This window comes from Eleutherodactylus coqui, chromosome 13, assembly GCF_035609145.1.
Source record: "Eleutherodactylus coqui strain aEleCoq1 chromosome 13, aEleCoq1.hap1, whole genome shotgun sequence".
NCBI classification, from domain to species: Eukaryota; Metazoa; Chordata; class Amphibia; order Anura; family Eleutherodactylidae; genus Eleutherodactylus; species Eleutherodactylus coqui.
This window is the reverse complement of record NC_089849.1, coordinates 27,689,765-27,713,877: the sequence shown is the minus strand read 5'-3', so window position 1 is coordinate 27,713,877 and position 24,113 is coordinate 27,689,765. Positions and strand designations below refer to the sequence as shown.

The 24,113-nt window shown below is 42.4% G+C and overlaps 1 protein-coding gene across 3 annotated transcripts in view; it reads right to left on the bottom strand.

The window, feature by feature from the left end:
* Positions 1-2,547: 2,547 nt before the first annotated feature.
* Positions 2,548-24,113, bottom strand: part of TLK2 (tousled like kinase 2) — a 51,196-nt gene continuing 29,630 nt past the window's right edge. For all 3 annotated transcript variants that reach the window (XM_066587483.1, XM_066587486.1, XM_066587484.1), the window contains 15 exons: positions 19,689-19,781; positions 19,453-19,545; positions 17,263-17,373; positions 16,142-16,278; positions 15,370-15,522; positions 15,212-15,278; positions 15,031-15,128; positions 14,173-14,254; positions 12,600-12,691; positions 11,404-11,493; positions 10,937-11,106; positions 10,206-10,344; positions 9,374-9,485; positions 8,300-8,407; positions 2,548-8,215 (listed from right to left, as the gene is read on the bottom strand). In XM_066587483.1, the coding sequence (XP_066443580.1) occupies positions 8,042-8,215; positions 8,300-8,407; positions 9,374-9,485; positions 10,206-10,344; positions 10,937-11,106; positions 11,404-11,493; positions 12,600-12,691; positions 14,173-14,254; positions 15,031-15,128; positions 15,212-15,278; positions 15,370-15,522; positions 16,142-16,278; positions 17,263-17,373; positions 19,453-19,545; positions 19,689-19,781 (1,719 nt within the window). In that variant the 3' untranslated portion in view covers positions 2,548-8,041. The remainder of the gene's footprint in view (positions 8,216-8,299; positions 8,408-9,373; positions 9,486-10,205; positions 10,345-10,936; positions 11,107-11,403; positions 11,494-12,599; positions 12,692-14,172; positions 14,255-15,030; positions 15,129-15,211; positions 15,279-15,369; positions 15,523-16,141; positions 16,279-17,262; positions 17,374-19,452; positions 19,546-19,688; positions 19,782-24,113) is intronic.

Sequence of the window (24,113 nt, the reverse complement as noted above, 5' to 3'; positions counted from 1 at the left end):
TTTTAAACTTCCTATATACTATGAAGTTATTTAAGCTTTTAAGGTTAATTATGGTTCGGTGTGACCCATCGGTCTTGGGAACAAGAAATAACGGAGAGTAAAACCCCTTCTGGTGTTCTTGTACAGGGACTGGGATGATGGCCCCAAGGTCTAACAGTCCTTAGAGCCCCCAAAGAAGAGCTTGCTGGAGTGCAGGAGATTGTAAGGAGGTTATTAAGAATCTATCCGGGGGACGCGACCCAAGCTCGATTTTTTTTTTTAACCTTCAGCCACTAGATGTAATACCCATTCATTAGTGGTGATCTCCTGCCAATGGGCATGGAATATAGCTAATCTCCCAAGCACTTGTTGGGGAGACGTAGAAACGGGGATAACAGATTGAACCTTACCCCTTCCTCCCTTGGGATAAGACCATCTCCCAGACTTCCCTTTCCCCACGTAACCGGAGGATGAGGGACGAGGTGTAAACGGCCTTTTGGTGGGGGTTGGTCAACCGGAAACCCCTAGCTTTTGTCCGCTGCTTTTTCTCGGAGATGATCCAGGTCTGGCCCAAAGATATGGTGGCCCCGAAAGGACAAGGCACAAAGTTTGTTTTTAGATGTGAGGTCTCCACACCAGGCCTTCACCCAGACAGCCCTTCTAGCCGTATTCGATAAGGCTACTGAGCGAGCCCCAAAACTAATTCTATGGATGCATCTACCAAGAAGCCCGCAGCCACCTGCAGTAGGGGAATGCCGCTAGTGATTTCCTCCCTTGAGGCCTTCTGGTCAATTAATGTGGATAATTGATTGAGCCAGACAGCCATGGAACGAGCTGCGGAAGTAACTGCAATATTTGATTTTATCACAATGCCCGATGCTGACCAAGATCTACTCATGATTGTATCCACCTTATTGTCCACGGAGTCTTTCAGGTGTGGCACATCAAAGGGCAGGCCTGACCTCCTTGTCACCATGGAAATGGCCGCATCTATTTGGGGCATTTCATCAATGGTGGCAATGTCTTCTTCTGAAAACAGAAGTCGATCCTTAAAGTCTTTTAAGACCATTGGACTATGTTTGACGCATTGCTGCTCATTTAGGATCAGTCGCTTAAGGGTAGCATTTACGGGAAAGACAGACCTGCGTTGTCGTGAAAGACCCGCAAACATCTCGTCCTGCGCTGTACGGGGTTGTTGCGCCTCATCCTTGACCTGCATGGTCTTACGGGCTGTTTTAAGCAACTGATCCATGCTGAAGGAGGAAAATATTTCTTTTCCTCCTGCACCTCTTCACTCAGTTCCCCAAGTGAAAATTCTTCTGCTATGTTGGAATCTGACACTGCCAGAACAGTCTCTCTTGCGGCTCCTGGCTGGAGCTCTGCAAATGAAGACTGAACCTTTCCACGCACCACTGCCCGGATATCGGACATGAAAGACGCTTTTTCCTCTTGTAGTACTTAAGCTGAACATGAAGTGCAAGGCGATTTAGTGTAAGCTTCGTCCAACTTCTCCAAGCACATTGGGCATTTTTTACTTTTTCTCCTTGCCTCCCTAGGCTTTTGAGTATCCCTGTCCTGCAAATGACAAGGAATGCCCAGTGAGTGGAGTGAGTGTGGTGCAAGTGCATTTAGGTCAGCCCACAGGACCACTTACAGTCTGGAGACTCTCAGGATCTTGTCTGGCCGACATCTCCACAGCGGCTCCCGGAATCCTTCCTTGGTATCGGTGACACGTCTGTAATGGCCGCAGCAGCGTTCTTCTGTTGCTGGGGTTTTAAAAAAAAATTTGATTTGGGCGGATCTTCCACGTTAGGCAACACCCCCCGCAAGCTCCGACTGACGCCCCGAGCCCTTACGAAGCGTCAGACGTCAGCCGCGTCATTCAGAAGTGACGCCGGAGCTCTGAAGCTGTGGCTGCCACCGGAATAACAGCCGCTGTGGTGCCAGTGGCCAGTGCTTGGACCCTGAACCATGCAGCATCCTGGTTGGGACCCAGATGAGGTACTTCTCACTGGGGTAACCAGGGCTGCCAATGTCTGATGCAGCCGCGCGACTCCCGACTGGGGCAAGTCATTTTTTCTGACAGCATGCGGTGGAGTCTGTCGCTTCTGTCCTGTAGGGACAGGAAACACTGGTGCTTGGTGGGTGTCTTTATTTTCTGCCTCTTCCTGTCAGAGGAGCAACCTCCCATTCTATGTTGTCATGACGACATCGGGAAATTGCTCTTTGTCCAATTATTCTTGTCAGACTTCTGGAAGGCTGTGTTCAGCTATCAGTCTATCTTCAGCTACCAAGAAGAGCCAAATCGGAGCAATTCTGCCCCGTTGTTCAGCAGACAGTAGAGGTCTCAGCATATGGGCCACCACAAACACTACCGTATCACCACTATAAAATAGCAGCTATGCTTTAGTGTGCCAAATATGTAGCAAGTATTTACTGATTCTTCATCACATCAGTCATGCCATATGCACATCTAGGTAGAAATCATGACTCAGAAAAAAAATAATAAAAGCAAAGTAGAAAAAAAATATTTGCACCATACACAGAAAAAACATTTAAACTTTCAAATGTATTTTAATATCAGTATTTTTTTTAATCCTCGGATGTTTCATCCTAGACTTTCAGTTATGAATTAATACACATTTTGTCCTTCAAGTCAAAATGAACAAAACAAAAATGAACAAAAAAAAACAAAAACAAAAAACAGTATTTTATTAAAAATTATTCCTGGAGCAAAGTGAAACCCATATTATCAGAAACTAATCATTTGGGGTGGAAAAAAAACACGGGGAGGAGGAAGAGTGCACATGTTCAATACGTTGTATCCTGACTTTCTGATTTTTTTATGACAATTACACAAATGTTTTGTTTTCCCCCCTTTTGGAGGAATGAAAATAGAGACGCTTTTTTTCAAAAAAGCAGCAAAAGGAAACCACGCAGGAAGTAGCATTACCATGATGCATTGCAGAATACTAAGTTTAAAAGTAAGTTTTCTAGTTTCAGAAGGCACTCCCTTATTGTCTTGTACTGGCTCCCAAGCCACTAATTTATCAGTTTATATCAAGTTGCTGGCTTCCTCTACAGCGGTTTTGGCTTTCGTTTTTTTATAGTCAATGTTTAAATCTGAGAAGCAATTTTATAAGAAATCTTCAAGTAATGACAACAAAACTGCCTCCCAGACACTAAAACTTGGTGTGAACGTGGCTGTTAAGACTTCTTGTGGACTTCTTCCTACCCCCCTTGTACCTCTGTGAACCCATTTATACTAGATAGAACAGAAGTGTGTATGCATTATAAATCAAAACGGAAGATTTTGATCATTATCTTGGTGATCATTAAAATGAATGTTAGCTTCACTTTAAGAGAAACTTACCACTAGGCCATGTTCACATGCAGAGATTAAAGTGACCCTCCAGTTTCAAGACAGAAATTGTCTTGAGACCAAAGGGGCAGTTATATTAACTGCTGTTGGTCTTCTGTGCTGATGCCCATCTGATCCACTGTTTCTGGGTCCTGTTTTCAGTTGTCCAAGATGGCCGAAGCAATCTTCAGCCCACAGTGGACTGGTAGCATTAGCCAGTACTGCTCATGTGATCAGTGCTGGCCAGTCAATGACCAGTGCACATTGAATAGCTAGACAATGGCAGTGGCCATCTTGGACAGCTGAGAACAGGATGCTAAAACCAGTAGACCAGATAGACATTGGCAGAAAAGAACAGCAATAAATGTATCCTCCCCACTTTCGATCCTAGAACAGAATTTGGTCCAGAAACCGGAAGGTCACCTTAAAGAGGCAATTTACATAAATGTTGGCTAAACCTATAGATTTCAGTGGGATGAATCGATAACACGCCCACCCCCCACCCCCCCAACCACCACACACAAAGTATTAGGCTGTTCCATGTCCATTCCATTTGTTCTCAGGGGTGATAAGATACCACCAGAGGTGTCTGGCATTGGCTTAAAGGGGTTGTATCAAAACAATAGGTTATGCCTTGTCAACGGTATAGGGAATAACTGGCTGATCAGTTGGATCTCACCTTTGAGATCCTTGTTGATCTCAAAAATGGGGCCCCGTGTCCTCAGTCCTCTTCTCTGTGGGGTTACTGCACCCCCAGCATTGGGAAGGAGACTGAATGGAGCGCTGGCAGCACATGAGCACCGACGCTCTACTCACTTTCAATGGGACTACAGAGATAGCCGAGCGGCAACCATTCACGCATTTCCGTCAGCCCCACTGAAATAAATAGAGCGCTGATTGTGCATGCTCGGACAGCGAACATGGGCCGCTAGTTCTTGAGATCGGTGGGGTCAGCGGTGAGACCCCCACCGATCAGCAAGAGTTCCCCTATCCTGTACAATCCCTCCTTTAGGCCTCATGTCCACGGGGAAAATCAGGCCCGCTACGGATTCTCCATGGAGAATCCGTAGCGGGTCCCTCCTGCCCCGCGGACATGAGGCATAAAAATAAGAATTAACTCACCTCTCGCCCGCTCCGGATCTTCCCTTCGCCGCGGCTTCATCTTCTCTCCTTGGCCCGGCGGATGCACAGGGCACGTCTGTTGCATGCCCTGTGCATGCGCCGGTCCGAAGAAAAAAGATCCGGCCGCGACGGAGAGAAGATGAAGCAGCGGCGAAGGGAAGATCCGGAGCAGGTGAGTAAATTCCTATTTTTGTCTCCCGCGGATCCGGACGGCTTCCATAGGCTTCAATAGAAGTCTGCGGGAGACCCGCACGAAAATAGAGCATGGTCCAGATTTTTTCATGCTCCATTTTTTTTTTAAATCACTTTTATTGACCATCCGCAGGTATTTATCTACCCCGCGGGTGGTCAATGCATCCCTATGGGATGCGGATCCGCGGGCAGGAGAAGAGTTAAAATCCGCTGCGGATTTTAATTCTTCTTTTGCCCGTGGACATGAGGCCTTAAGGTACCCGTCCACATTACACTAAAGTTAATAAAAATGGACGATTACAACCATAAACGATCATTTGCCAAGTGAAAACATGAGCGATTGTTTTAGCCGACTGACAGTAGACTGTCATCGCCTGCAAATAAGGTGGCTGCGTTTGAAGTGTTTGTCAGTCTGTCGGGTGAAAGATCTTTCATTTACAAAAGTGAAAATGGCAAAACTCAGACCACTCTACAGCGGATAAAACTTGCTGCATGTGAACATAGCCATAATGTTTTACTAAAAGCCACAAATATTGGAAGAGTAGAATTCTAAAAAAAAGGCCCAATAAGAGGTGATGGATTTGTTGTGGAGTTTGTGCGAATTCTGCCCTGCAATCTACAACATAATACAGTACAATACCGGTGAATGTTGTATTTCCATACACACTCAGATTTTTAAATTGTGGATTCAAGCGCAAGTTTTGGATTTTCAAATCTGACGCATCTTTTGCAGATTTGATGCTTTACAATTAAAACCGAAAGCAAAATCTGCAACTTCAAAAGAGGTATTCTGCCATGGATTTGCTAAGAAATTGGTGGCAGATTAAAAAAAAAAAAAAATTTGCAAAGTCTGAACGCACTCCATGCTGCATGAAAAAAAGGACAGCATCTCCTCTGTTTGGAAGTCGCAACTGTAGTGGATTTCCCACAGAGGGCCATTCGTTGCAGAATTTGGCGTACATCACGTCAGAATCTGCATGTAAAAGGATTTTGAAGCGGAGTCCACCTTATTTGAAAAGGTGAAATCCACCCTAATAACCTTCAGCATAAATAGACATACTGCAGATTTAACCCTTTCCAATTCAATTTGCATCCTGGTTTTCCTAGAGGGTTTACTCTTTTTCTGCCATTATACAACGGCGCTATATGCTGGCTAAAGCCAGTACTGAATGAGGTGACACGTTGGATAGGCTCCGACAGCAGAGAGGCTGGCAATATACAGTAAGAGAACCCAGACGAAGGTCTTCCAACATCGGGGCTGTACAGCCTTATATCATGTCGTCGTCAGAGGTCAGACATTGGATTGGAAAGGGTTAACATCCACATCACAGGTCAATTCGGGCTGCACATTTATTTCCTATAGAGTGTGGATTAAATTTCTTGACATCCCATCCACATGACTTGTACTGTAAAATGTCAAGCATTGTCTGAGCCAATTTTGCTGCGTGTAAATACGCTAAGGTTGCTTTTAGAAATACCTCAACATTCCTAGAGATGCTGCAGAATATTTTGTAATTGAAAGCCACATCTAAATGTGGATTGTGACGCAATATTTCTTTTTTAAAATCCACGTTAAGACATGTGGATTGTGGTGTATATTTTTTCGCAGGTCAGAATTTTCCAGTGTCGTATGGAGCGTTCCGGTATGTGTGAAAACCCCCCCAACAGGGAAATAAATTGCTTTGACATGCCACATGTATTTATTATGGCCATTTAAATGAACTATGCAGCAGATGTCGCTAAAATGTGACCCAGATGGGCGTTTAAGGAAGCAGAAACCTGCACCCTTATATTAAAACTGTGCCCTTCAATCACAAAATAGTTCAGCAAATTGAGATCTCAACCTCTGTGGACTACTGCAACAACTATGGCTGCATCTGGGGAAGTTTGCTGTACATTGCCAAATTTTGGCTCTCTATGCATCGGTTAACATTGTGCAACTTTCAGTACAAACAAAACATGATCGTAGTTAACTAAGGCATCTATAATAAAATTGGCTTCTAAGAGACAACTGTCACTGATGATTTACAAAAAGGTCACATTTTGTTTTAAAATCAGTAACCCACAAATATTTCTGAGATGCTGTGTATATGCCAAAATAAACGGCATTCTAAAAAAAAGTGTAAAGGGGCATCGTGCACACTGGCATAATGTGAAATAGTAAAGATAAGAAATAGAAACTGAAGGAGCAAAGCGGCCGCCAAGATAGAAAATTTTCTATTCATCTTTTTAAATGGTCTATAGAAAGTTGGTTGTGATGGAGGGATGAGCAGCCTTTCTGTGCTTTAGTTGTCATAAAACTAACCCAAAGAGTTAAGAAAGCGCAAGATCACCAGGAAAATTTTTTAAAAAAAAAGCTTTCTAAAAAGGCTAGCTATCCATGGTAAATGCAGAATAACTGATACTGATCATCACTAGATGCTGACTGTATATGTCCCTAGACCACAGTTTGCTGTAAAGCACACTCAAAACAGACCGCAATCTCTTAAAAGGAAACTGATTTCTGTGAAAAACTTGCAAAAGTGAAGTTTATAATTTGTAATAAAGACTGATAATAAATTGTCCCTAGTAATATGGATTTCACTTTAATAAAACCTATGATATCTGCCAGATTAACCCTTTAGAGAGGGATCAACACCCGCACATAGGGCATACTACTCCATGGATGCTTGCAGTACATCTTTCAATTTACTATGACTAATGAAAATGAGTAACGAGGGATTACCCCAGACGTTTTCATTGGCTTAACAAATTATTTTTTGACGTAATCGATGTCTAAGCATGTGCAAGTGATGAGCCTGCTTTCAATGGAGAGGTTAAAAGTTACTTTAACTCCCAGAAAAAGGCCATTTAATTCTTATTTATAACGAAGGAGAAAAGAAAGCCGTGGCGAATTTGGTTATCCTTCTGGCTATTTTCTTGAGTGTTTAATAAAACGGATGAAGGGGGAAACAGAACAGGTTTAAATATCAACAAGGGGCAAGTACAGTCTACTAGGTTTCCGCTTCTGAAAACGTATTCAGTAAAAAGTCAATTCCGCGTATGCAACGGTTGTCAGCTGTATAGAGGATCCAGAAGTCCATGGAGTGGGGTGAGGGAGAGAGGGTTCATGTCCAAGTCTACAAGCCTTGTAATTTGTCAGAGGTCCTTGCCAACAAAAAACAGATTCAGGCTCTCACCCAGCATGAGTGTCGATCCTTCCCCGGACTGCATCAAACTCAGCAATTTATGGCTCTAAAAAGCCGGAAATTGAAATGTTCCATGGAGAACGCACTACTCTCCATCTAAAAGAAGAGAAGTATTCCAGAGTAGCCAAGTAACTGCTCTGCCAGCTTTACCACGTGTAGTGGCACAAGGTGCAATGTTTCATGTTCCATTCTTACAGTCTCAGTTTGACAAGCTGTTGTTTGAAGAACCAGACGTTGAGGCTATTGCAGCAGTGGCTGGGCTACTGGTGGCGACTGACTTACGGATGTGTGGCAGTAGATAAGGGTCAGATGCCAACTGATGAACATCTATCCGATCTTCCTTCCTATAGGCAAGGCAACGACGGATAAAAGCCTGAGAAGGAGAAAAGTAATTATATTTTCTCTTTCAATTAATTCTTATTTTTCACACAGGGAATGAAAATTCTCATGTTCGTACCTTGGCTTCTGGCGTCACAACTGGTTTTGGAGGAAATTGCACCTCTGTGGCTTTCAGGATTGTGTTTTCTTGTAATATGTCTTGCTGAGACTGGTTGTGACCAAATGGCTATTTAGGAAAAAAAAAATATCAGACTTGTCTACTAGCAGGGAAACTGTATTTTTATTAGTTTCTGACATTTTATATTGAAGGTATAGTGGCTTATGCAATGTGTGCAAAGTGAAACTCGTTCTGAACACTTAAAGAGGTTGTGCCAAGATATTAATTTACCCTCGTCCACAGGATAGGGGATACGTTTCTGATCAGTGGGGGTCTGAACTATAGACCTCCAAACTGATCATGAGAATGAGGTCCTGGTTCACCTTATATCAATGGAAATGTGGTTAAGTACTTGTGCAGTCATTCAATTTATATTGAGACTGTGAAGATAATGCCCATTAGCCCTTTATCAGCTTTATTTGCATGCAAATGAGCCCCCTGGAGCTGCTTGCAGAACTCAGCAGGTGGTCTGAGCTCTGCAATCAGCTTCTTTGTTCTTGTAGGGGCTGTCATAGGCTGCCTTCATGAATACAATGTAATCAGCCACTCCCGCGGTGAACTCTCAGGCTAAATGATGGATTTTAAGCTCATCTTAAAATCATCGTTCAGCCAAAGAGTAAACGATGGGAGTATTTATATGCACAATTATCGCTCGTACGCCATCGTTTTAATGGATCTCAAGCGATAATTGCTGCGTGTAAATGGGCCTTTAGAGTGTATGCTCAACCGCTACCTAATACGGGTGGACACAAGAACAGTAGTCCAGTGGCCACCGGTACAGACCCTCCGCTAACCTCAATGGGACTGCTGAAGAGAAGTTGAGTATAGCAATTCGCAATCTCCAGCAGTTCCAAAGCAGGAGTGTGCATGCTCAACCACTGCTCCATTTATAAGTAGTGACATGGTACTCTCAATTCTCATGGTCTTTGAATGTCCAAGCAGTAGAATTTCCAAAAGACACTTCTCCACTATACTGTGGATAAAGGAGAAGATAATCTTCGTACAACCTCTTTAACCAGTTTTGGCTAAAATTACCTTTCGCCCATACAGACACTGGTAGAATATTACTCCTACAGACCACACATCTACTTTGTTGGAGATTTTGGGGGGTTCCTTTCCAACCACAAAGCATTCTGGTGGAAGATACCTGAAAAGATAAAAAAAAAAAAATCAGAATCTATGCAAACCTGAAACTTAAACCCTTTAGCTTTCCTCTTTGCACTTTAGTGGGATACTCATCAGTCATCACAATGACTACATCAATGTGTAACATATGAAAACCATACTAAGTGTTCACACATCAAGTTCAAGATAAAGGATAACAGAATAAAAAAAATAAAATAAAAAAGTGTGTGTGTGTGGGGGAGTATTGTTTAACATGGCAATCTAAGCGCAACTAAAACCCATTTACTAGTTCTGCGATTAATGTAGCCCTGTCAAGTAAAAAAAAAAAGAAACAAAAAAAAACAGCTATGGACACCCTCCCACCTCTTTCCATCCGTTCATCCTCATTTACTTGAGCTGCCACTTCTAAGAAATAACAGGTTTACAGAGCTGGTAGCTAAATGGGCGTTCCTGACCACTCACTGTCAACAGATGACATCCGCTTGTGACTCAGGTCTGACATAAACCATTGACAGCAACTGGTGGAACTGCCTATTTGAGAGATTCACAGCGATTTAGAGCCAACTCTAGGAAAAGGCCATATGAGCGAATGGGAAAGAGTAGGAATAAAAGAAAAGCAGCGATCGTGTTAGAGCTATGCAGTCGCCCTTGCTGACTTTATGACATGACAGGCCCTCTTGAAGATTTGTACCACCGATGGCATTCAATGCTCATGGAGCTGACCAGTTTGATGTATACTTACCAGTATGTGCCTGCTCCTTGAGAAGTGAGCTCCATGCCATCCACAGAGTTATAGCTGTCATCATCCATTATTTTAGAGAGTCCAAAATCTGTGATTTTTATCTCTCCACAGGCGGTACCATTAACCAAAAGAATATTACCTAAAAAGTTACAACATATTAAATTTCAGAATGTAGCAAATCACTAGTGTTATAAGGCACTCTGCTGAAGCACCATACTGATCTAGTTTAGGTAATTGGAATGGGTGCAAGACTCCAAGTAAAACAACTCCAGTGTGGACTGCAAAAGCAATACTGGGGCCACAGGGCATATTAGCAGCAGAGTTTGTGATGAAAAATCCAAAATGCAATACATGTAGTTAAGGCCTGAACAAATCTCATGTACATATTGCAGAGATTGTCCACATATTAATTGATCAGAAATGCAGATATTGACATCTGCAGCATTTTTTTTTTACTGCTTTGCAATACAGAGGGTGAAAATCCAGACTATCTGTGACAAAACTGCATACAACAAAAGCAGATTTTGCTGTACATCCCATGTGAACATATTGAATTGAACAAGTGAAATAGCTGATGTAATGTGAACATTTGAGATCAGTGAAACTACTGAAAGTCTCCTAACCAAACAGGTTACCAAAAAGTAAGGTCAGAAAACAATGCACATGTCAGTGTTCGAGTGATGTGAAACGGAATGACAAAGACAAAGCATATTGAACAGAGTACTACTTGCCTGGTTTTAGGTCATAGTGAATGATTGGTGGTTTGATCTCATTCAAGTACTTGAGGGCATTTACAATTTGCATTATGATGGAACGAGCTTCCTTTTCTGACATAAGCTTGTGTTGCTTCAAGTAGAAGTCAAGGTCATTGCCCTCACAGTACTCAAGCACTGTGCAGAACCTGCGAAAAGATCAGTGCTATTTTAAAGAAAATCTAAAAAAACTTTATTACACAACATGGCTTATGATGTGTTGATTTTTTAAAACAGCTACATGAATCCATTAAAAACAAAAAAAAGGCTGGTTCTCTTTTTTTTTTTAAATTACAATTTTGAAAATGCTATGGGAGGTTAACAGCAATATTTGATCAGATCAAAATACTAAATGAAGAGCAGATGTCAACAAGAAGGCGCAGGCATCTGGCACGCAGAGATGCTAATGTGCAATTTTTTGTCATAGAAAAAGATCAGCTACTTACGAGTCTGTGTCAAGAGAAAAATAGTCATACAGTTTGACTATTCTGGGATGATCCAGCTCCTTGTGAATGCGATATTCCCTGCAGGCATGTCTGGGGAGAGAAATTTAGCATATGAATGAAATAAAAATACATCACAAAAAGTAATTCAAAAGTGATTTAGATTATAAAAAAAGAAAGAAAGAAGAAAAAAAAAAAAAGAAAAGATCTGTCACAAAGCACTGATGAATGTGTAAGTATTCATGCACTAGACATTTTGAATGCATATTTTACAAGAACAGCACTTTATTAGGTAAAGATTACTATGTAGAGAACATTCCAGAAAATTCTCCAAATAACCAAAGACAAAGGCCAATGCACATTGGAGGATTTGCATTGCAGAATCCGGAGCGGTCGTCCGCCTCTGGATCCTGCAACAAATACTGCCATTAGACATGCTACGTAAAATTGCTTTTCCATGTCCACAAGCATAAGTCAATTGGGATTTTCCGCTCGCAAAGGGAAAATCACAGCATGTCTTATACCATCGTGGACGGCTTCCACTGAAGTAAATGGAAGCCATCCGATCTGCGGCCGTTCTGCGGAAGGGTCACGAATTCCGTGTCATCGCCTAGCGATGACGCGGGAGAAGCAGTCGCTTTAAAAAAAAAAACCCAAAAAAACAACAACCCTATACTGTGCATCTCTAATGGCTTGCCATGTGGACCATCCACAGTACAGAAGAAAAGAAGAAACAGTAGGTACGAGCGGATCACGGCCATGGGCAGGGTCTGATTCCGTATGCGGAATCTGACCCGCTCGTGAGCATTTGGCCAAAGAAGGTAAATTAATGATAGACCAAGTGAAAGCTTTCTGGCATTAAAAAAAAAAACAAAATTATACTAGCACATAAACAAGCCATACTTACTAAAGATTAGCGACTTTTTGCCCCCTTTCCACTGCCATCACTTTTTTTTTTTCTTTAAGTGAGCAGAGCTTAGAAAAAAGCATGACGACACTCATGGCTTAACAAATTTACTGCAACTTAAGCCCAAAACTCTGCAAATTTACACCTGCTCATAGCGTGTGTAAATTTAACTCTGGTGCATTGACAGCCAGAGCTACAAATTTATTAAGAGGCGCGCATGTATATCTTCTTTTACCTCAGCACGTCCGAAAAGTTTTTTTTCAATTGCTTCCATTTACTAAAACATACTTACTTGTGGTAATTCTCTTTCTTTTCATCTCTCCAGTTCTTATTTAACTGGTGGATTTTCACAGCTACGTATCTTTGCTCCGTTAAATCAAACGCCTTCAAAATAAATAGAATATGTATTTTTAAAAAGTGTCATATTACCTCAATTTAGCCTTTTATGTTCCTAAAGGTTTAATTGAACTTTTCATATTCAAAATTACAATTAGAATTGTATCATTAAATAAGAATAAGACTGATTGCATATTGAGACAATAGCCGCAGACATTAACATTGCTATATTTGGTGTCTTCTGCTGTCCCTTCTATGCATGTATATAGAGTAAAAAAAATAAACATTTCAACATTGTTCTGTTCTCATCCAGTGAATCATAGTCTAGCAAGTCTCCCTCGGGCATCTGGCCCTAAGGACCGCCTAGAGAGCGGCCACCAAGCGCCACCCCATTCCTCCTTGTCCAAAACATTTAAAAAGGATATGGACAGTTTTAGAAAAGAAAACCAGAGAGTGAGAAGAAAATAAATCAGACATAGGGGGATTAGTAGAGGAGTTTAGGGGAAAGAAAATACCTAGAGACCATAGACTAAAATCCTTTTTGAGATTTCAGAATTTCTGTACCCAATCACCTAGGATCTCTCACCATATTGAACCACTCCTCAACCAAGAAATGAGAGGGGGGGGGGGGGGGGGGGGAGGGGGGAGGGGTCTCAGAACTCTACTCAGACAGCCCAAGTAGCATAAAATTTTTAATATTCTCCTTCAAGGTCGCTATATCTGAGCTCCTCCATATGTTTTCAATTTAACCTTTTAATGGGGTTGTCCGGTTATCCCGTCAATAGAGCTGCCCGTAGTAAAACAAACTAAGCTATACTTATCCTTCTGCTTCCAGGATTCAGCGCTGCAGACCGGCTGTGGTCCTGGCATTTGTTGTGATAGCCGACGTTCCAGGAATTCCGGTGACCACTGCAGCCAGAGGATGCAGTGTCACAAACCATTCTCCTGGCATTGCTGCTTGTATCCTTAACTCCATGATGGCAGGAGTATGGGAACGTGACGCTACAGTGGTCACTTGACTTCTGTTGATGTGAGCGGTCACAAAAACGCCAGGACCACGGTGGGGCTTCAGCACTAAATCTTGGTGCGGTGAAAGAGTAATTGTAGCTCAATTTGTCATTTTATGAAAGGCAGCCCTATAAGGGATGTTGGTCAGTAAAATGCCAATCCCTCTAACTACTGAACATAAACCGTATCAAATACCTGTAAAGGAACACATTTTCCAAAGAAAAAAACGTAAGAAATTCTTAATTGGTGTAAACAGTCACACACAAAAACACCTTACTTAAAAAAAATAAATGAAATAATCTAAGGATAGTCACACAGTATTGCTAATAAGTGCAATATTTTTTAAAAATTAATAAGAATTCAGATTTGGAACATGCTAAAGTACTCTCCTGTATGGATGAGGTTCCTACCCATAAATTACTAGCAAAATAAAATTAGTGAGAACAAGCAAAGAAGGGAATTTTATGTCGAGGCATTATGTTTTTTCGATTGTTGGAGTCCTAAGGACAGACTATACTTACCTTATATACTTCACTGAAGCCTCCTCTACCCAACAGGTGAAGCAAAAGATATCGGTCATTTAGCGTTGGATGGTCTTTAAATCTGTAAAAACATGAAGATTTAATTACCACATGAGCTTTGCTAGCATAATGCGAAATCAATTTTTTACCTTTCATCATCAAGACAGTACTTACAAAAAAAAACACAAAAAAAAACAAAAAAACAGTACGGCTACCTGTCCACGGGCGATGATCTGCTTGCGATAAATCGCCCACGGATCACTATCAAAAGCTTTCCATTGACTAACTATGGAAAGCACAGTCCAACGTCCACAAGCGGAGAATCACAGCGATTCTCAACGCGGGATTGAAATCGTGGCATGATGCGATTTGCCGCGATGAGCCTATTAGATAGGCTCATCGTGAAGACATGTCAGTGCTCCCCCATCCTCTCCTGCTGCGGAATATCGCTAGCGACATTTAAAAAAACAACCAAAGATCAAAACTTCAGGCAGCAAAAATACAAATAAAACTATACTACTTCAATTGGAATAAATATTTTAATGCATCTAAACTATTTAGCAATTTTGAAATTTTTTAAAAGCTGTATACAGCCCTCCCTCCTGGCACCTACTTATTGCTTACCTACTGAACATATGACAGTAAGAAGTAGGTGACAGAAGAAAAGCAAAGAAAAAATATGACTGCAGGTTCAGACCATGCAGCGTTTTACTGGTAGTCTAATTATGGAGAGACAAACAAGAGCTGTAGACACAAAATTGAACGATATTTTTAATGAAGACTACGTGCACGAGTGATTTTGCAAACACAAAGAATAAAAGATGCTGATAATTAATAGCCATTATGGTATCCACTTACTGCGAGTTATCTTCATTATGTATTCGTTTCAACTCCCTAATGTGCAAATTCCTTACTCTTTCAAGACGTTCTAGCTCAGCTTGAATTTCAGCCTCCTCCTGCAAAAAAAAGAAGTGTAGTAAAAGTTACAATTTAGATGCAAAGATGGTACTAAATGTTAAAGCAATTACTTGGTTCTTACTTTTTTAAGGTGACCTAGTCGGAGCTTGAATATTTCCTCCTGTTCATGATACTCTGCTAAAGTTAATCTGTGAGTAAAACAAGAAAAAAGAAAGAAAAAAGTCAGAAACCTTTATGCATCCATGATTTCTAGTAAACCTTGCCATTGTCATGACGTACGTTTCATTTTCTGCACCATTTGTCTTGTTTTTACGTTGTTTCTGTTCATTATTAGCTGGTGGAGTTTGTCCCATTGCAGGAGGCTTCCGCTTGGCAAGCAGCTTTCGTTGTCGCTCAATCTCTTCCCTTTGAGAGTTTATTCGTTCCTGCTGCCTAGAATAGAATTAAAAAAAATACCAATAAAGGATATTCAATCTGAAAACTAACTAAAAAGCAAACAAAAAACAAAAACAAAGAGGGGGTTCAGAAGGCCTCTGGTTGCCACGGCAACCGAATGGCACCCTGTGATCTCATCGTAGAGTGCCATTCATGACCCCTGAACACTGATTGGGGCACTTAAAAGGTTAACCACCTCGATCAGCATCGGTATTGATTGGAGCGGTTGTGGACAGGTGTTACCTGTGAGAAACAGCCGGCATCCGCATTGTATTAAGTGGGATCAACATCCAATCATCCCCTATACAAACCTTCATAAGGTAAATGTACGTCCTGTAGCATTAAAAGGAGTAAAAGAAGCTGTGCCGCTGATCCTTGCACAATGATTTACTCGAAGGGCAGCTTTGCAGACAAGGACCGTGAAGAGAGCATAGCACTAAAAACAGCTCTATGACCCTTTACGCCCAGGTTCAGCTTGGGTCCCAAAAGTCAAACCCCCGCTGTAAAAAAGTGATGTTATCTAAGATCCTATTATCTTTCAATGCACATGACAGATTAAACAAAATATAAAAGAAATCATCAAAGAGCATCAAATAAAATAGTAAATTTGACTTACTTGATGAGGTTCTGAAAGGCATATCCATCGGTCCATTGCTCAGTAAAAGAGGCTCCATGGCGGACAGTAGTGAAGTGACCTAAACGCAGTCGGTCCTGCATACTTTTGTCTCGACATGCCATCTTCTCTTGTTTTGACTACAAGATGACGAGAATTTAAAAATAAAATTAAATATATCTAAAGCCACATTCAGAGCCTTTGGCACAGATTCAGCCTACAATCCCAGAATAAATAGTACAGAGTTCTGCACTATTTAGACCGAGAAAATACCAGAGGGCATAAGAGAAGCTGGACAGACCCCATTATAGTCAATGGGGTACGTTCGGCACCGCTTAAGTCATAAAGAACGGATTCATTTAGGACGGGATTTTCTTTTCCTGTTTCCATAATGCAACAGGAAAATTAAATCCCCCGAATGGAAAGTTGTGTTGATGTGAATGTGGCTTAATAATACACCAATATAGTACAGTAAAAATTTGTCTTATTGGTAAAGATGGTGCTAGAAAATTATTTCCGAATGTTTTGTGCAGCTAGATTCTTACTTTATGGAACAATTCTTTTGAAAAGAACAATTACTGTTGCTTTGCAAATGTAATCTTATTGACGGTGTTTAATTTCTGTAACCACTTACGAACAGACATTACACTCATTACAGTTAGAAAACCTCAAGTAGTTTAGTTTAAGTTTTACAACTGAACTGATGTCCAACTTTCAACACCATTTCTTCGAAATGCAAAATGTTATGCAGATTAATTATATAACATATCTGTAGGGCTCAGAGTGTATCACACCAAACAAGCTTTAAAGAGAACCTATGACCTTTGAGCTCAATAAGCTACATTATGGAGCTCAAAAGGTCAGGGAACAGCATGTAGGGGAGTGGTGCTTTATACTCCTCAGGCACCCCGCTTCCTGCGCTGTCCCTTTAAAGTCCACACGCACTGGCAGTGGAGTTACACTGCTAGCACCCGGTGTGTATGAAACACTGCTCCTTGGATACCCTGTTACCTGACTTTTGAGCCCAATTACAGTTTATGGGGCTCAAAGGTCATGACAGGTTCCCTTTAAAAATGGGTAGCATTTTAATTGAAATGCAAGACGAAACACAGAGCAACACTCACCTTCTCTATAAGTAGCTTTTTACTCATTGTAACACATCGGTTTAACCGTTCTTTGTACTTTTCCAGCATTTTCTTTTGCTCATCCATTTGCCGTCGGAGGTCACAATTTACCTAAAATAATTATATAAAAACAGAAATATTAAACTAAATATGCTTCAAATATGGGAGGAGCAGGGCACAGATCTATTACTTGTATGTCTGAATCCCCCAGTGACATTGCTTCCGGTCACATTCATTTTTCCTCCAATACCAGGTGAGAAGCTGCATGGTCTCCCATAGGCATATTATCCACATATGTTAATTCATTTATGCTTTACTAACAGAAATGTTATGGCTGGGATCACTTACAATACCAGTCATAGGAAAGAAAAAAAAACACATTAAACAGTTTTAAGCACAACAAGCTCTAATTTAGAAGGCTGAGATACAAAGCAGTCGACATCATCAAGATCTTCAATATGACTAAGGGTATATTCACACTGCGTATTTTGGGCAGTATGAATGACTGTTTACTGTGAACTGAGGCAGGCAGCCAGAGGCAATCTCCGGCTCGCTTCGCCTTCATTCACTGAGCGATTATTGCTCCTGTGTGAAAGCAAAGTAACAATTATTGGTGGGATCACGGTTGGATGCCAAGTTGCTTGCCCATCGTCCCATGTAAAAGGGCCATTAGTCTTTCCACAGTTACTGCACATAAATACTCAGGTGCGCTGCCTAACTTTCACATTTGATTGAAATAACACTTTTTATATGACGTTTGTAAGGGGTTGTCAAAGGTTAGAAGCATTCCTGGGTTTTTTAAAATACCCTAGGTTCTCCTAACTCTCTCATTTGCTGCTGCTTGCACCCTGTTTCATGTCTCTAAGCTTTGATTTTCTGGTGGTCTTCCCTATTTCTCTGTTTGCAATCCACTATCAGGAAGGGGGCGTGTAGCAAGTCTAACATTCTGTTAGTAGTTCACTGTCTTGCTTTTCCTTGCTCTTACTTTCCAGGCTGCATTGCACTGCTTCTGGTCCAATCAGCAGGGAGGCAGTACATGAAAGTCCGCCCCTCTGCTTTCACAGGATGATTCAGGCATTCAGATACATTCTGGCCAAAGGTTAGTAAACCCACTATGAGGGCTTATTCACACGTCCGTATATCGGCTCAGTTATCACACCCGGGCGATATACGGTGTCCCTTTCTGCAGGTGGAGGAGGTGGGCCGGGAGCAGTGCATTGAGCTCCCGCACCTTCTCCACTGTTTGCAATGGGAGGGTGGGATGAGGGCAGAGCTAAGTTCCGCCCGTCCTGCCCCCTCCCATTGCAAATAGTGGCGAGGGGCGGGAGCTTAGTGCACTGCTACCGGCCCTCCCCGCCTCCTCCCGCTGCAGAACGGGACACCGTATATCGACCGTGCGTGAAAACCCGGCCAATATACGGACGTGAGACCCAGTAACAGCAGGAGAGGCACAGATTGTGGAGATGGTTATCACAGTGCCCGCAGACCTGCATGCATGGGAGCAGCCTGTAAAAATAGCTTCTCCCCCTGTTGTTAAGAAAACATCCCCGTGTCCTTGTTATTACAGAAGCTCTGTAACGACACAGTAGATTGCAGAGACCCCTGGTGGCAAACGTGATTTACAATGGTAATGCAACAATTTTTAATGCAAGCATATTACAGAACATATGATACTAACATAAGCTAGTAGATGAGCCCAAAATGTCTGAAAAGTTAGTGCCCCTTTAACTTATGCCCTATCCACAGCATAAGGCATAAAAATCTGACGGGTGGGGGTACCAGCAGTCAAGCCTTCATTAATCACAACAAAACAGGTCCTTTGACACCCCCCACCCAACATATGAATAAAGAAGCAGTTGAGAAATGTACACTGCTGCTCCATTCATCTCTGTGGGACCGCCGGAAAATTGCAGTGTACTTGTTATTTTTTTTAATTAACGAGGACTCCATCTGTTAGACCTCCAACGGATACTTATCTCCTATCCACAATATTTCAAATTTAAATATAGTGACATTCGCTTTAACCACAAAAGCTAAGAAAATAAACACTTAAAAAAAGAATTTGCAATGCAGTGACATAAGTGCATATCTTAGCAGGCAAAGACGACAGTAACAAGAAAAAAACAAAAAAGTCTTCTGCAAAGTCATGCAGATAACATACAGTGAGACATGGAAAAAAGTAGCACATACCCTTAATAAATCATCTATTCTCCCTTCCTTTTTTTCCAGGTCGGAGTTTTTGCTGTTTTCAAGAGCGGATATTTTATCCATTGTGAGGTCAGACTGAAAAGGGTTAAAAAAAAAGAAAAAAAAAAAGGGTACATTAAAAAAAATATATGAACGTAAAATATTTTACTAACATTTAGGAGTTGCAGATTGTTAACAGATGTGCATCTGAGCATTTTATATTAAGTTTTGTTTCTCACCTGCGTTTGTCTGTGTTGGACGGAAATCTGTTTGATAGGGATACAGGAATGCTCTAGATTCACTGGTGTGACAGAAGGAGGGCTACTTTGACTCTGCAAAATAATAGGTTTTTATATAAGGAATGCAGAAACAGGATAATCAAAAGATAAGAAAATAACATTTCAGCACACAGCAATGTAAAGTAAGGTATAAGAGAAAACCTAAAGAGTTTCTCTCACAATTTACACATAGGCAGATCCTGTTCATGTAAATGGGCCATACATCACTATGCCCTTCCACACACGATATGGGTCGATGCAGTTCTATATAAAGCTTGTATAATGAGACTTACACAATTTGAAAAAAGTTGCATATCTGTTACTTAACATTTCCAATATCTCCACATTTTTTTTTCAGGAGGATTCGTCAGGGAAGGCCATCTTAAGTGTGAAACAGAAGGTTAAGGTCAGTTGCACACGAACGGATTTGCATTGTGGAATCTGCGGTTGGCATCCGCACCGCAGATCTGCAGCAGATACTGTTCGTAACATGGAGAAGCGCTTCTACAATTGCGCTTTCCGCTTGTGGAAGAAAAAAAGCAGCATGTTCTATTTTTGCATGGATTCTGCGCGGACAGCTTCTATTGAAGTTAATCGAAGCCGTCCGACCCACAGCCTTCACATAACTAACATTGCGGAAAGATCGCGGATTTTTCATCAACGCCTCACGATGGTGCGGGAAGAGCAGGGATTTAAAAAACAAAAAACAAAAACTGTACTGCACATGTCCGACGTAGAGCTGTCCGGACCATCTGCAGTACATAGAAAGACGACAAGTGACAGGTACGCGTGGGCGATGGCCGGGCACAGGGTCAGATTCAGATACAGGCTCCCGCATGCAGAATTTGACCTGTTTGTGTGCAAACGGCCTAGAAGGGGGCTCTCCAGCTCTGCAAAATTGATGACCTATCCACAGATAAAGTCATCAACAGCTGGTCAAGGGAGTCCACCACCCATGAACCCAAACTGATCAACTGTTCACCAGCCTTGCCGTCACCCTGTATGGAGCCAGAAACAGACAGCTTCATACATTGTGTAGTGGCCTGATGTGATATTGCAGGCACAGCTCTCCTTTAAGCAAGGCCTGCACACAAATGTTACCTGAAAGGAAAAGAATGACAAGGAAAGGAAAGTCTAAAAGCATATCTCCTCCATCCTACAGCAGCAAGCATATGCAATGTTATTACATTAGATGAAATTAAACTACATCGTCTACAACTAGTCTACCGATGACAAAAGATTGGAAAAACATTTTTATACACTACAAGTCATCCAAGTTCTCTTTTCTTTTCATGAATTCAGAGCAGGTTTTAGCTTTGAAACAAAGGAGCTTGAATCAGATGAAACTGTGTGAATGTAATGATGCAAGGGATTACAAGATTAGAGGGAAAGGATAGGTTTTTGGAGAAACCTGTACAATCCAGAGGAGGCTCTAGTACCCTGTTGGGCCGCCTCTAGCCCGGATACATGAGGAGATACTGGCGGGCATGGAGACATACAGGCTCTGTATATATCCTACTGCACATTTGCTAACAGAAGTTGCAACTGGCACTCAAGATCCTGCACACTCGTGAGCAGTTGAATCCAACGTTCACACAGGTCCTATAAATGCTGAAGTGGCGATAAGTTTGCCGACTTAGCAGGCCAAGGAAGTGTGGCAAGCTGGTGGAGGTATTCTTGGGAAACCCTTGCTGTGTGTGTGCGCAAGCGTTATCCTGCTGAAAAATGCCTGTTGGAAGCAACACTTGTGTCCACAGGATTTTTGGCACGTCGCTGAGCCGTTAGTGTCCCTCCATCACTACTCGGGGCAAGCAACTGTCGTATGCGATGGCCACTAGTCCATCACACCAGCATTGGGGACAAAAAGTAGGATTAGGCTGGGTTCACATGGGACGGATTTGCACGTGGCTCCTAATCCCGGGATTAGCCAGCAAAGTGGGCGACATTTTGTAAAAATCTCGTCCACATGCTGCGGCCAAACTGTGGAAACAGCCATACGGCACGGAAAATAAAGATGCAGCACGTCCTTTTTTCTTTCCACAGTGGCCTTTTTCTGTACGGGGAGAAATGGTCACAGCGGAAAGGCAGGCAGCGAAACCGCTTCAAAACCCGTAGTAGTTTTCCATTGGATTTTTGGTGTGGCCAATCCATGAGAATTCCCATGTGAACACAGCTTACAAGTGCTCATTAGGACAGTAGTCTGCTCCCAAACAGAACCTGGATTGGTTACTAAAAACGATACACTTCCAGTCCGCGGTAGACATTTCTCGTTCATAACACCACTGCAAACAGAGGCAATGGTGTTGGGGTGTTAATGGCAGGACACATAATGAGTGCCGTGACATCAAATTTTCTTCTGCCAAGCATGGAAATGGTCCAGACAGAGTTCTGTAATCAAAGAACCCACCTGTATCTGGATGGTAGACAACAAACTATTGGATCTGTATGTGTTCACCAACAGATCAAATGACCCCCTCTACAGGTAGTCTGCCTGCGCTATCCGGAGCCTGTCCACCATGCCTTCACGTGATCTCTTCTGCTAACAGCTTGGTGAGGATGGCATGGATGGCGGGTAATTTGTCAAAATGACAATCCTGTTTCTCTCATTTCCTCTGAAAGTCTGTTAACTGGGCAAAAGGTCTTCAAGCATGTTGTAGAGGCATGTTTTTGCCAATAAGTGTACTACACAACATTTTTAAGCGGCTCCGATTGGGAGGCCCATACTATGTAGGAAAGAGCAGTGCAAGTGGTTTCAGTTTAGGAGAGCTTTTAAAAATAATTTGTGCTTTTGATCTGAAGCTAGCTCATGCCATATCTATAATATGGCAAAAAAATAGTGTTTGTAGTGAAATCTACCACAATTAACTTCAATACAGAATTTTCTGTTACTTATCATAAAATCCTTCTCGGATGTTCACTGGGGAACACAGCGAAGACCTTGGGTTTAGCTCCTGCTACTAGGAGGTGGACACCAAGCAAAGGAAGAGTTGGCTCCTGCTACCAGCTATACCCCTCTTGCAGTCACTCAGCTAAATCAGTTTGTACACAAGCAGAAGAAGAGGAAAAGTCCAAGGGCTAAGTCCCAATGACCACGGGCAAAATGGAATAAAAAAAAACGTGTGGGTCTCCCACACGCATGATCCGTGCCCATAGGGAATCATTGGACACCCGCAGGTAATTAAATACCTACGGATGTCATTTTAACCTGGCTCGCGCGTGCGCGAAAGCACCCGCAGCATTGAAGTCTATGGAATCCGTCCAGTCCCACGGCACACCCGCAGCTCTGCCGCAGGAAAGCAAGAGTTCCAAAAAAAAAAAAAACCCCCGTGCACGGCGCCGGCGTGCCGAGAACATCCGCCAGGGTGAGGAAAGAAGATCCGTCCGCAACGTAAGGGAGATCCGCAGCGTCCAGTCAGGCAAGAAAAATCTATTTTCTGGGCCTCATGTCTACGGGCCAGGAGGGACCCGATGCAGGATTCTGGACGGGAAATCCGTGCGGGCCCAAATTTCCCCGTGGACACGAGGCCTACCGGAATATCAAACAGAATATACAACTAAACAAAGTAGTAAAGAGGAAATCTCAGAACAGAGAAATGGATGGTTCCCACGCAACAATGGGAGCGTGTGTCTCCCAATGAACATCTGAGTAAGGATTTTATGGTAACAAAAAAATACTGTTTTCTCAGCTGTGTCATTAGAAGACACAGTGAAGACCTTAAGAAGTTCAAAAGCAGTCCCTGGGAGGGTTAGCCCAAAATACTGGAAGTGGTCAGGGTACTGCTGCCTACAGAATCCTGCAACCAAGAGCAGCGTTAGAAGATGCAGAAGTATACATCCTGTAAAACTTTGTGAAAATTTAAAGCAAAGATTAGGTCACAGGCTTGCAAACCTAGAGAGTATAGGCATTATGGTTCACCACCCAGGATGCACCCACAGCGCACGTGGAGAGAGCTGTGACTCAAAGGGGCGGAGTCCTGTCCTTGGCGCAGTAGTTCTCGGAAACCACCGACCTGATCCAGTGGATGAAGGTGGACTTTGAGGCCACCAGGCCTCAATCAGGGCAATCAGGGATGAAGAACAAAGAATCCAAACGGCGGATGGGTTCAGTGTAAGAGATCGATCTGCAGTGTGCGGACAACGTTCAGTAGGATGTGAAGGTTCTGGACAAAAGGATGGCAGAATGAGGACCTTGTTGAGGTGGAAGGCTGAAAACACCTTGGGAATGAAGGATAGAACAGGATGGAGAAACTCCTTGTCCTGATAAAGCACCATAAAGGAAGATCAGCATGATTACGGAGCAAATTGAAGTAATGGCTACCAGGAAGGAGACATTCCAAGAAATAGCACGCATTGGCTAAAAGAGGGACAGCTAGGACCAAACCGAGG